Below are 11,252 nucleotides of genomic sequence, written 5' to 3'. Positions count from 1 at the left end.
TCAGTAGCCAACTGGCCGTCAACGTCTCAGAGACGTCGCAGGCAAACGACCAAGGTATGCCGCGCCCGGGCAGAGCCCCCAGACTCCACGGGACGGTTGAGACTTAGCTGCAGCTGGCGTGGCCCAGGTCTGCACACTGTCCACAGCAGTCCAAGCCCTGGCTTTGCTCAGGGGCTCCCGCTGCAGATCTGCCCGGCAAGCACGGGGAGAATGCCCAGCAGGCCCAGAGACTAATGACTGCAGCCACACGGGCTGCTGCTCAGTCCCTGGAAATTCTAGAAGTTTCCTTGAAGGTATTCTTAAGTGACTGCTTTCCTTGAAATGCTGGGAGAAGCCGTAGGGTAGCTGTGAGGCAGTAAGCCGAGGAGACCCTTCATGGGTATGTTGCATGGGTGAGATTGGTGTCTCAGTTTGAAGTGAGTAAGTGGAGAGAAACCCCATTTCCCCACTGGCACAGGGGGGTGCAGGACCCTATTGTTTGAGCCAGTCTTTGAGTCCACTTTGGTCCTCCTCTTAAGAGCCACGCAGGTGGTAACCTCAACATCTCCCTGTGCTGCCGCCAGGCTCTGCTTACCCCAGTCCCGAGGCTCAAATGAAGCTACTGCTCCCCACCCCCTCCCCACACTTACAGAAATAGCAACCGTAAAAATGAAGACCCCAAAACAGCCTTTTGTGGGGAGTCACGGCCACAAGCAAGCTCTCCTTGTCAGCCATGGCATTTGAAGGTCTGCAGAGGCTGAAAGTTCACATAGTGTGGGGGCACCGACCAGGAATCCAAGCTGCTGATAATTGCTTCTAAAGAGAACTGTGAAAGCAGCCGATGGTTAGATCGAAGTGCGCTCGGCTGGCTGTCGAGGCCGCAGAGACAGGCCGGGCTTGGCGATGAGACGCTCCAGGAGGGTTGGCGTGATAAGGTTATCTGAGCTGGCTAGAGGCACCAGGGCTGGCGTGGAGTGTGAGGTCAATTAAGAATGTTTAATATATGGTACAGCTTTGCGGGGAAACCCCCCCCAAAGTGTCTCTCCCTGATAATAACGTTATTTTTGGCCGGGGGGGATTTTAACAGTCGGCTACAGTCGCAATACAAGCAGCGTGTCCCCGCGAGGATACGTGCCCAGCAGTACTCCCCAGCAGTCCAATTACAACACAGTCAGCACTAGCATGAATGGATATGGAAGTGGCGCCATGGCCAATCTAGGGGTCCCTGGCTCGCCTGGATTTCTTAATGGCTCCTCCGCTAACTCTCCCTACGGCAGTAAGTGTCTGTTTTTGTCACACGTCATCACACAGATTCATGTTCACTGCAGAGTCAAATGTGTGCATTGCTTGGCTGTTCTGTGATGTGAGCTGTTCTGTGAAGGGAGGGTGGCTCTGGAGGCTGGGTGTCCACGTGGCGACGGTCACTGACCACACATGGGCCCCACATGGCCACACTGGAAACCCAAACAACATCGGAACAAAACGGGGCTGCCCAATTGGAGACGGAAGTCCAAGCACGAGTTTGCCTGTTATCCAGACAGTGGCCAAGCCAGAAACATCTCATGCTTGTGTGTCGCCCCTGATGCTCCCGGCAGGGCCCTGAGCACCCTCTGTCGCGTTGCTGTGCCCGGGCCGCGTCCTGACCATGTCTGCTTTGTTACAGTAGTGCCGTCCAGCCCCACCATGGCAGCCTCTTCGGTCACCCTCCCTTCAAACTGTAGCGGTGCCCACGGCATTTTCTCATTCTCACCTGCCAATGTCATCTCCGCAGTGAAACAGAAGAGCGCCTTCGCGCCTGTGGTCCGGCCCCAAGCCTCTCCTCCCCCCTCCTGCACCAGCGCCAACGGGAACGGGCTCCAAGGTGAGGGGCGGCGTGCTGGCTGGGGCCCTGGCAGGCCCGTGCCCAGGTCCCCTGCGGCCGGCCGGGTGGGGCCGCTGCATGCTCTCCTCCGGTCCGCGTGACGGGGACCCCGCCCGGGGGTCATACAGATGGTACCACCCCTTCACCCCCACAAGTACCAGGTTCTGCCTCTCAGTTAACAAGAACCATTTCCCCATCCTTCCGAGCTAAGCGTCCTCATGATGAAGCAGCCGCCCCTCCGGGAGTGGGGCCACCCGGGAAAGCAGCGGGGTGGCGTGAGTGTGGCAGGGCCCGGGGTCCAGTCCCGTCAGCAAACAGGCCTTCACGGCCGGCGCTCCGAGAGCGAGAGCTAGGTGCACCCTGCCCACCGCTCCTGGGCCGGCAGCCGCCTCGTTCACAAGGTAGCGAGATCACCGCAGGGTGAGGATGGCAGGTCACTGTGCCACCTGCAGAGTCCGGCGGGGAAACCAGTCGGCCCCCTTGGCCCGAGGCCGAGCGCCTTGCCCCAGGGCCATGCATGCTCCGCTGCTGGACTGGAGTTTGGTTTTCTAAGTGATCTCTTTCAGAGACGCAAGAGGGAGAAGGGCTGGCCCCAAGGGCTGTGGGAGGCGCCACCCGCTCACAGCTGCCCACCCCTGGGGTCACGCGGGGCAGGCGCCCAGCCCAGCTGGGTCCCTCCAGGCAGGCAGCCCGCAGTGGCCCGTGTATGGTGGGCGGGGCCACGTGAGTGCCCTCAGGCCTCGTGACCTTACACGTGGCTCTGTGGTTTCCTGAGGCCCACAGGCACTGAGATTGAGTGGCCGTCATCTGGCCTCTTTCAGACACCACCTTTGGTATATGCTCCTCCCGGTGAAAATCAAATCCAGTTACTCCTTTAAAAAAATGAATCCATTCAACCAGTATTTACTGAGCGCCTACTATGTGCCAGGCTCTCTGCTGGGTGCTGAGGACGTTACCATGGAGAAGACAAACTGGCCCTTTTGTGAAGTCGGTGGCATATTTCACTTTGATGAACTAATGCTCAAAAAAGGAACTGGAAAGGTACCAGTGATTTGAAATAATTGTCTTCACAACATCTCCTAGTGTATGAGAGGGACGCCCAGGCCCCCGAGGGCCGCAGACTGGCCTGTGAGCCGGCAGCGGCCACCAAAGCAGAATTCCCTATCAGGTAGGTGGCCAGGTGCCACGGCCCCATCCACGTCCACAGGGTGTTGGGGTCCACTGAAAAACGGTGCCCCACGAGCACTGTGTACACACACAGGTCTTCCAAACCGTAATGTTGTAACGGTGAGTCGGAGATAAATTAATATCGTTGGAATTAATGAACTGAGAAATTGAAGCTCACATCACTTCATGAACAAATGTATTAATATGTTATATGTAAATTAATGAGAACAATCATTCTGACAAAAATTAAACAACACTGAAGTTAAAGATTTAAGTCACATTCGTACTGGGGGTCCACGGGGACGCTCGGGCACCTGGCGTTCAGCGGCTTCCTCCTTTATTCCAAGAGGACAAATCAAGCTCCCCGGGGGAGCTGACTGGCGTCTCCCCAGGGCCCCCGGCCTGGAGACGGCAGAGCAGGTGGGCTGTGAGTGGCTTCGATCTTGGAGAGCCGCGACTCACCATTACGATACAGAACCGTCAGCAGAAGGTCAGAGGCGAGGGCCGAAGGCAGAGGGGAAACCAAGGCGTGGCCGGTTTTCACTTAGGGAGCGTGAGTGGTGTCTGGGGCCCCCTGAGCCTGCGGGCCGGCCCCGGCTGGCGTCACAGAGGTGACCAGGTTGGTTCACATCTGTCGGCAGAGGTGGCCTCTGGGGAGTCTGGGCCTCCGGCTTCTATAAACAAGCCACTGGGCGTGTGGGAGGGACAGCGTCCCACACACGACGTTCACAGGCCTTTCCCTTTTCCAGAGGAAGTGTTTGAGGAGGGCTGCAGTATGGAAAGACTTTGAGGGGCTTTGTCCCCACAGGCACCCCCGTCCCCTGAAGTAGGCACCCCCACGCCCTGACCAAGCCAAGGCTGACTCACGGAGAGGTGGCCCCTGTAACACACTCCTTTCTCTCTTTCAGCTATGTCTGGGCTGGTAGTCCCACCCATGTGAGGGACTTTTGTTTACCTTCCGCTCCCAGCATCCAACGACAGACTTCAGGGGACACGTTTAGTATATTAAGACAGGCCGGTGGGGGTCGTACCTTCCGACATGTCAGCAGCAGTTGAAATGCTACGAGACTGTGGTTAAAGATTTTATTTAAACTGTTAAGAATCAACACGCAAACAACCTACTTCTTCATGAACAATTCCATTTTATTGACTGAACTTTTCTCATATTTTCACATTTCTCAGTCCTGAAGAATAAGGAAAACAAAGTGACACCTATTTTGTATAAAGTTTCTGACTCCGTCTTGGCTATGTCTCGTACTTGCTATGTGTTGGGAGAAACTTTGTGAATGCACCATTTTGATTATCATGAAACACTGATGGAAAATGCCTCCAAACATTTTTCTGTACTCATACTTAGATTCACAATGGTTGTGTATCTCTATAATGTGAAATATTTTTTTGTGGTGAAGAAAGGGGGCCAAGGAGGTATGAGCCATCAAACTGGAACAAAGGATGACTATATGATTAGGAGAATTTGGGGTGGCAAGGGGGGGGAGGGAGGGTTTATCATCGCTTAACTTCATCTTAATGAAATGAAACTTTGTAACTTATTGTAGTTAGAAATTGTAACTTTGATATTGAATTCTCTTGCCTTCGACAAGCACACTGACAGAGAAAAAAATGCTACTGTCTGTTGGTTAAAATATTCTCCCACTGCTAGAGCTTCCTGTTAAGCAAGCGTGACTGCAACATTTTTTCCACTTTTGCTAGCACTGTATACTATTGCATTCTTAGGCTACTGTGAGGTCCATGTTTCTTGTACCAGAAATTGTCCTTTTGACTTCTAGATCCTTCTTCCCTAATGTGTTTTGTATGTGGTTATAAAATTGTAGACTTTTGTGATTTTGCCAAAGTTGTAGCTAAATATTTATACACTTGTCTTGAATTTTTTTCAGATCCACTTAAATATTTAGGAAAAAAACAAAGTTTTATTCCTTATGTGTCTTATAAGGAATAAAATGGTCTCCATTCAACACTTACTTTTCCATGAACACTTGCAGTTGCTAAGGGACTTTATTTTGTAACATATTGATTATAAATATTGTATTTATCTTTGAAATTTTGTACATTGCTTTTCCTGCCGTTTTCCTTTTCCTTGTCTGGACGGGTTTTTGGTCCTGGCCTGGTGTTTTGTGATGCTGGGAAGAGCATTAAGCCAAGAACTGTCTCTTTGATCTGTTTTGTTAAAATCCACCCATGTCCTTTTGCATTTCATTTGTACTTCAAAAGTTTGCTATTGTTTAGACTGCCCACCTTTTTTTTTTTTTGAGGAAAAGTTAAATTCATTGTTTATTTTTATATTATTTTTAAGTTATCTGAACAAATACTTTTGAGAAAAAAAGTTAGTTGTATAGTCAAAACAAAATGGTGCCACCGGCTGTGACAGATCCTAGTAGATTCCGTGCATGTGGAACAGCCGCGAAGAGGCGACACCGTTTGGGGCTGTGTCCTTACTTTATTTTATTTTATTTTTTTGTAGAATGTAAAAAGTCATTTTAGCTGCCACCCATCACTTTGCCACATAGCTGAACTGTGTTTACTGGAAAAATTCAGAGGCCTAAAGTTTAAAATAAAATTTACTTCTGATGTTTTAATTAAAATGTTTGCCACATTAACTTCTCTGATGCCTTAAAAGTGGACTTCTTTAAAGAACCTTTGTGCTATTTTATCACAGGCTTACACCACAATTGTTAATGTTTCCCTTGGAGATGTGTGGTGTAAAACACACACACACACACACACACACAGAAGCACAAACCTGGTGTTCCAGGGGTCACTCCTTTCTGCATGTGATTCGGCTGCATTCTGCACCCGCCCGCCTGCCTCACACTCAGGGAGGCTTCAGAGGAACCCAAATCACCTCTGGCTTTTAAGTTTTCTCTGACTCTACCTTCTCGGTGGTCAGACCCTGCAGTGCTGTCTGCCTTCTCCTTCATCCTGTGCCTGTTAGTGCCAAACCCTCTGTGAGAGCAGAAGGGTCTCCCTCTGCATTCCATGCTTTGCAGGTGCAGCACAGCCAACGTTTTGCAAACTGCAGCTGAATTCAACTTCAAAGCGAAAAGGAGAGACTTTTAAAAACTGTCTTGGCAAAAAAAAAGAAAAATCACAAAACAATGCACAACAGAAAAGTGTTCATTCAAGGGACTAAGTAAAATAATGTCCCCAGCAGTCAGTGGGTCCCACTCCGTCCCTATGACGGCTGACAAAGGCTTAGCTACGTGGAAAAGCCTGAGAAGTCACTTTGGAACTAAATTGCCTCCGTTTCATTTTGTATAAGTAAGGGTTTGCTCCGACAGTGAGCTCGTGTGTCCACGTTAAGAACATCTGCGAGTCCTCCTACCCGCACTTGGTTTGTGGTTTAGGTTAATTAGACAACGCCCTCATCGCTTCATCGTCTCAAAACTGAGCGCGTCACTAAATGGTAGATTTTACTGTTAAAGACCCTACAATAAGATTGTTTTATCTGTACATTTTTTCAGATATTTAACTGTATAAAAATGTTCATTTTACACAATATTTAATTAAAGTATTTCTTGTCTGTGAATTTCACTTTGGGTAATTCTGTTTTGATTATTAAAATGACAGGCAAAACACATGAGGAAGTTAGACAGGGTGGGGTTCTTGTCTGCACACCCTCGGTTCCAGACCTGGGCCTTGGCCAAGACAAAAAGATTCACAGAAGAACCACCTGCAAAGTTATCCATGCGCATACAAGCTCCTTAGTGCACAGAGACCTTCCAGCCACTCAGGTGGGTCTGGTGTCCAGAGGGCCACCTGTATGGAGGTGGCAGTCACGCTCAAATGTCTGTATGGAGTGTAGTATGCACACAGTCACGAGGCTCACAGTGGGGGTGGGTGGGTGCTGGGTCACCCGTGCCCCCCAGGCCCTCCTGCCTCCGCCCCTCTGCTCCTGAGTTGGAGGGCTTGGCAGGTAGAGAGCATGTGCTCCCTCCACCCCCCATCTCTGCTAGCAAGAACGTGCTTTAGGTGTGCACGTCAGCAAAGGCTCCATGTGGGTGGGCAGCCGCCAGGGCAGCACACCCCTGTGCTAGCTGAGGTCTGACGTGGGAAGCCGTCACCCAGTCCAGGGCCACAGCAGTGGCATAGCGGACCCCATGCATTGGCCACTGTGGGCTGCATGTAGGCACAGCCAGAGGCACCCACGCTAGTGAGATCTGCCATCAGCACTGGGTTCTACTTCATGCAAAGGTGTCCTGCTCCTGCGGGTTTTCAGTGCTGTTACTCCATTTCAGCCTATAGTTTGCATTTTCTCCTCAATGAAAGGCCGTTTTGCATGTTTTGGCTTGCAGCTCTCTAACACATACACGTAAGCGTGATCCAAATTAGTGCTCACAAATGTCATCTTAATTACTTGTTCCGCTGAGCAAAACAGGAAACAATTATTCAAAACATAAAGAAACTTGTGAATACCCTCTCCTGTCAATGACAATCAGGTCCTTTGACTGCATTCTTGTTTCAGCCTTAAAGAAAAGGCAAAGAGAGGGGTTTGTGGGGTACGGGGCCACAGCCTGTCCCCTCCTCGCCCCGCCCCTGCTCCATCCCAAGGTGCTGGGGGACAGAACTCACTTCTTCCTGCCCCTGAGCTGGTGCCAGGAATGCCCTGCTTGCTTCGTGGGTGGGGGCTCCTGGAAAGAGGCTAGTTTATGTTTGCCTTTCAAATCAGAAGAACTGCGTCCTCTCAAAATGTATGCCCGTTATGGTCAGGCCCTTTTAAGGCCTTCCAAGCTTTTAAAGATTATTCAAAGCACTTGAAATGGGCTTCAATCTAATGCCTCATTTCATTGCATTAAACAGCCTCGTTAATAAAGAATCAATATATTCAAAGGGCAAGGTTATCTTTTGTCTATAAGGGCTGGTGTCATTCTCAACCTTTTATAGTTCAAATGCTGAAAAAGACCTCATGAAATCCATACTCATCAAGTGGGTCACGGAGAGCAATAAAGAGGCCGCTGCGAGGGAAGGAGGGCTGTCCTCCTCTAAAACAACCCCGGCCTTATCTCCTCGCTCGGGGCGCCCAAAGAAGTCCTCAGAAAATGTCAATTTCTCATCAAGACAAGAGGCCATGATGATCATTTTTCCAGAGAATACATGCAATTAAGAGAAGGCAGAGGTGGCCGCGGCAGCGGTTTGTCGCCCCGCAGTCCCGCGAGCTACACCGCCCTCCCAGCAGATGATGCGCTTTGCTGATAACTCAGGCGTCGATGCGCCGCGCGGAGGTCTGGAACGGGAGCCCTTGTGCCCCGCGCTCGCCCGGCGATCCCAGGCCCCGATAACGGCCCGGCCGGCCACGGAACCACAGGTGGGCCCCCACGATTCACGCGGTGAATGCATCACACAAAGGGGTCAGGAAGCTCTGCACCCGGTGAGACAATCCCATCTTACCCTTCAAGGATTCCTTTTATGTTGGAATGAGGTTGCTTTTAATGAAATTTAAACTCATCAGAGGAAATAAAAAAACTCCAATCAGATTACAAATTGATTTTTTGGTCATTTGTCATTTCCCAGTTTCACGGAGTTGCCGGTCCAGTGCTGGGGGGCTGGGGGGCGCACAGCTCTCAGCCCCTGGCCTGGCACAGACCAGAGCAGCCCCAGACCCCCGTGCAGACTCAGGCCTGTTCTGGCTCTGGCCCATCTGCCTGGATCTGGCACAGTGACCCTACGACAGGAGTGGGTGCCATTCACCTCTGAATCCAGCCACAGCTTAACCTGGGGACACCCAGTGTCCCTGGCAGGACTCAGTGGTTGCTAGTTGTGCACTCGTGACCCTCTGATGGCCAGCAGAGACACCTGGCCTTGGAACTGTAGTAAGTGTTGGTTCATACGCACCCGTGCCATGTGTCTGCTCTGTGCCACCCCATGTGGAGCCGCATGGAGCACCCAGGCCCTGCATATTGAGAGCCTATGGTCTGGGGCCAGGGGACGGCATGGCCAACTCCTCCTCAGCCATCCATCTGCGCTGGCTCCTGTGCAAAGCCTGCTGCCCTGCCCCCCAGGCCAGTGGAGGGGGGCCTGCCTCGTGCCGCTCCCACCAAGCCTGGGATTCGTCTGTGGCTGCCAGTCACTGCCCTTCCAGGAGCTCTCCTGCTGTGCCCTGGAGGGACTCTGAGCTTCTTGAGGATAAGACAGAGTCGGCCTTCCTCACCTTCCCACCTACACCAGGGCTTCCAGTCACGGCTGCAGGGCCCCCTAGGCATCCAGGACTTGTGTGGGTCTAGAAAAGTATCTTGTCCTTTCCAGAAAGCTTGGGACCAGGGGGAAGGTCAGGGTAGGCACTACTTCAGAAAGGAAGTAAGCATCTTCTGATTCAAGATTCCTGGGACCCCGTCTCTTGAAATGAAATCTCTAAAGGGAGGCAAGCGCGGCACACGCTTGGGGACGGCAAGCAAGCATCCCTCGCCCCCCTCCTTCCACGTCCGCGGCCCCTAGGGTTGCAGGGCTCTTTAGTCAGAGTGTCTGCTTGGCCCCCCAAGGGGCTCTGTGCTGGAGCTGTTTCCCCCTTAGGTGACAGAGCCACAGTTCAGGGAGGTAAGATGACCAGCTTGACATCCCAAGGCTGGAAGGACCAGGGCCAGATAACAAATGACGTCTCCAGTCTTGAGGTCCTGCTCTTTCCACTGATTTACATGTCAGATACCTTCAGGAATTAAAAAAAAAGACCATTAGGATGGAGGGAAGCCACCACGCCTCCCTGGGAAGGATACATGCTGGCCCCAGGGCCTGGCAGCCAGGCCACCTGGACAGGCCATGAGATGGAAACTGGCACGTCCAACCAACGTCAGCTGGGCTCAGGAGGCCTCAATTCAGAAACAACCAATGTCTCGAGTCCGTGACCCCAATGAAGGCTCGTTTCCCTAGGGCCTCTGCAGTGCTCTGGGGCTCCCGATGGAGCCACTCCAATGGTGACTCCACCCACATCCTCAGGGCAGCAGTGGTCCACGTGGCCTGGGTGAACAGGGGGCCTGAGTAGACTGGGCGCCCCTGGGTCCACACGGCATCTGAGCATGGGCAATGGGCTGAGTGTAGGAGCCGCTCACAGGGTGTGGGGAAGCCGGGGTGGGCACTGAGGCAGAGCTGGGGTGGGGGGACGGCTGCAAGGGCCAGGCCATGGGTCAGCTCCCAGCCAGGGCTCCGTGAGAGTTTCTATTCCTGCTGGCAGAGGGGAAGCATGAGGCTAAGGAAAAGAAGAGCATTCATGATTTGTGGGCAGGGTGAGTGAGCCACACAATGTCATAGACATTGTCCAAAGAAGCAGAGTGTCAGAGGGGACATGGTACCCACTACGCTGCCCTGTCAAACCTCCTGCCCCTGCCCCACGGCGGGCCACTGGCATCACTCACCCAACCAACCGTGGGGTGTGACTCATTAGTTAAGACCAAACCTGAAATTCGTATTTCTTCCTACGAGGGACCAAGCTCTTCACTGCCACGTGCCGCACTGTGGGGCCGGCAGAACCCAGGCGGGGGAGCAGGAGCCACCAGGAAAGGATGGTGCAATAATGACAGCAGAGGGTATTCTCAATATACAATGAGCTTTTGCAAGTCAATAAGACCAGATAGATGCCCTGAAGAGAAATGGACAAATTCACAGTCAATTCACAAGGAAACAGTAGCAGTGACCAATAAGTTTAGGAAAATATATCCAACCTCACTTAAAAATGCATATCAAATTACAATGAGATGAAAATTTGTCATCTATTAAATTAGAAAAGGTTTCTCGTTAAAGCTAATACTCAGTCCCTGTATTGAGTATTGCAGGAGAAATGGGCATTCTTAGAGTTGTCGATAAAGGAATAAATTGGTACAACCCTTCTGGAAATCAATTTGATGTTATAGCAAGAGATTTAACAATGTTCATATCCTTTGACCCACTAATTCCACTTCTAGGAATCAATCTTAAGGAAATAATCAGAGATTAGACAAGACTTTAAGTACAAGATTTTTTGATGTAGTAATATTTATTAAAAAAACTGGAAAGAACCCAAATGTCTAAAAATAGGAATTGATAATTGAATTACAGTATAGCCGTATAATAGGATATTATATTCTATTAAGTTCTTAAGGTCATGTTTTTAAGGTCTCCTCAATGAAATGATAAATACTAATGACATAAAATTAAGTGAAGTAAGTATATAATATTGTATATATAACAGTCCAAATTTATAAATTTCTATGTAGAGAAAAGGCAAGAAAGAAAAAATATATTATATATTTGGAAAAAATAGTAG

The 11,252-nt window shown here is 50.7% G+C and overlaps 1 protein-coding gene across 11 annotated transcripts in view; it reads left to right on the top strand.

Moving 5' to 3' along the window:
• The window catches only part of EBF3 (EBF transcription factor 3), a 115,018-nt gene extending 108,467 nt beyond the window's left edge, over positions 1–6,551 (top strand). For 3 of the 11 annotated variants that reach the window (XM_036923882.2, XM_036923891.2, XM_057506489.1), the window contains 5 exons: positions 1–54; positions 1,067–1,255; positions 1,643–1,840; positions 2,769–2,881; positions 3,916–6,551. The exon at positions 1–54 is cut by the window's left edge and continues 124 nt beyond it. In XM_036923882.2, coding sequence (XP_036779777.1) covers positions 1–54; positions 1,067–1,255; positions 1,643–1,840; positions 2,769–2,881; positions 3,916–3,933 — 572 coding nt within the window. In that variant the 3' untranslated portion in view covers positions 3,934–6,551. The other 8 variants (XM_036923909.2, XM_036923920.2, XM_036923900.2 and 5 more) reach the window with 5 other exon arrangements.
• The last annotated feature ends 4,701 nt before the right edge of the window (positions 6,552–11,252 follow it).

This window comes from Manis pentadactyla, chromosome 8 (assembly GCF_030020395.1).
Source record: "Manis pentadactyla isolate mManPen7 chromosome 8, mManPen7.hap1, whole genome shotgun sequence".
NCBI lineage: Eukaryota > Metazoa > Chordata > Mammalia > Pholidota > Manidae > Manis > Manis pentadactyla.
Note: the sequence above shows the minus strand (reverse complement) of the source record. Positions and strands in the feature narration are given on the sequence as shown.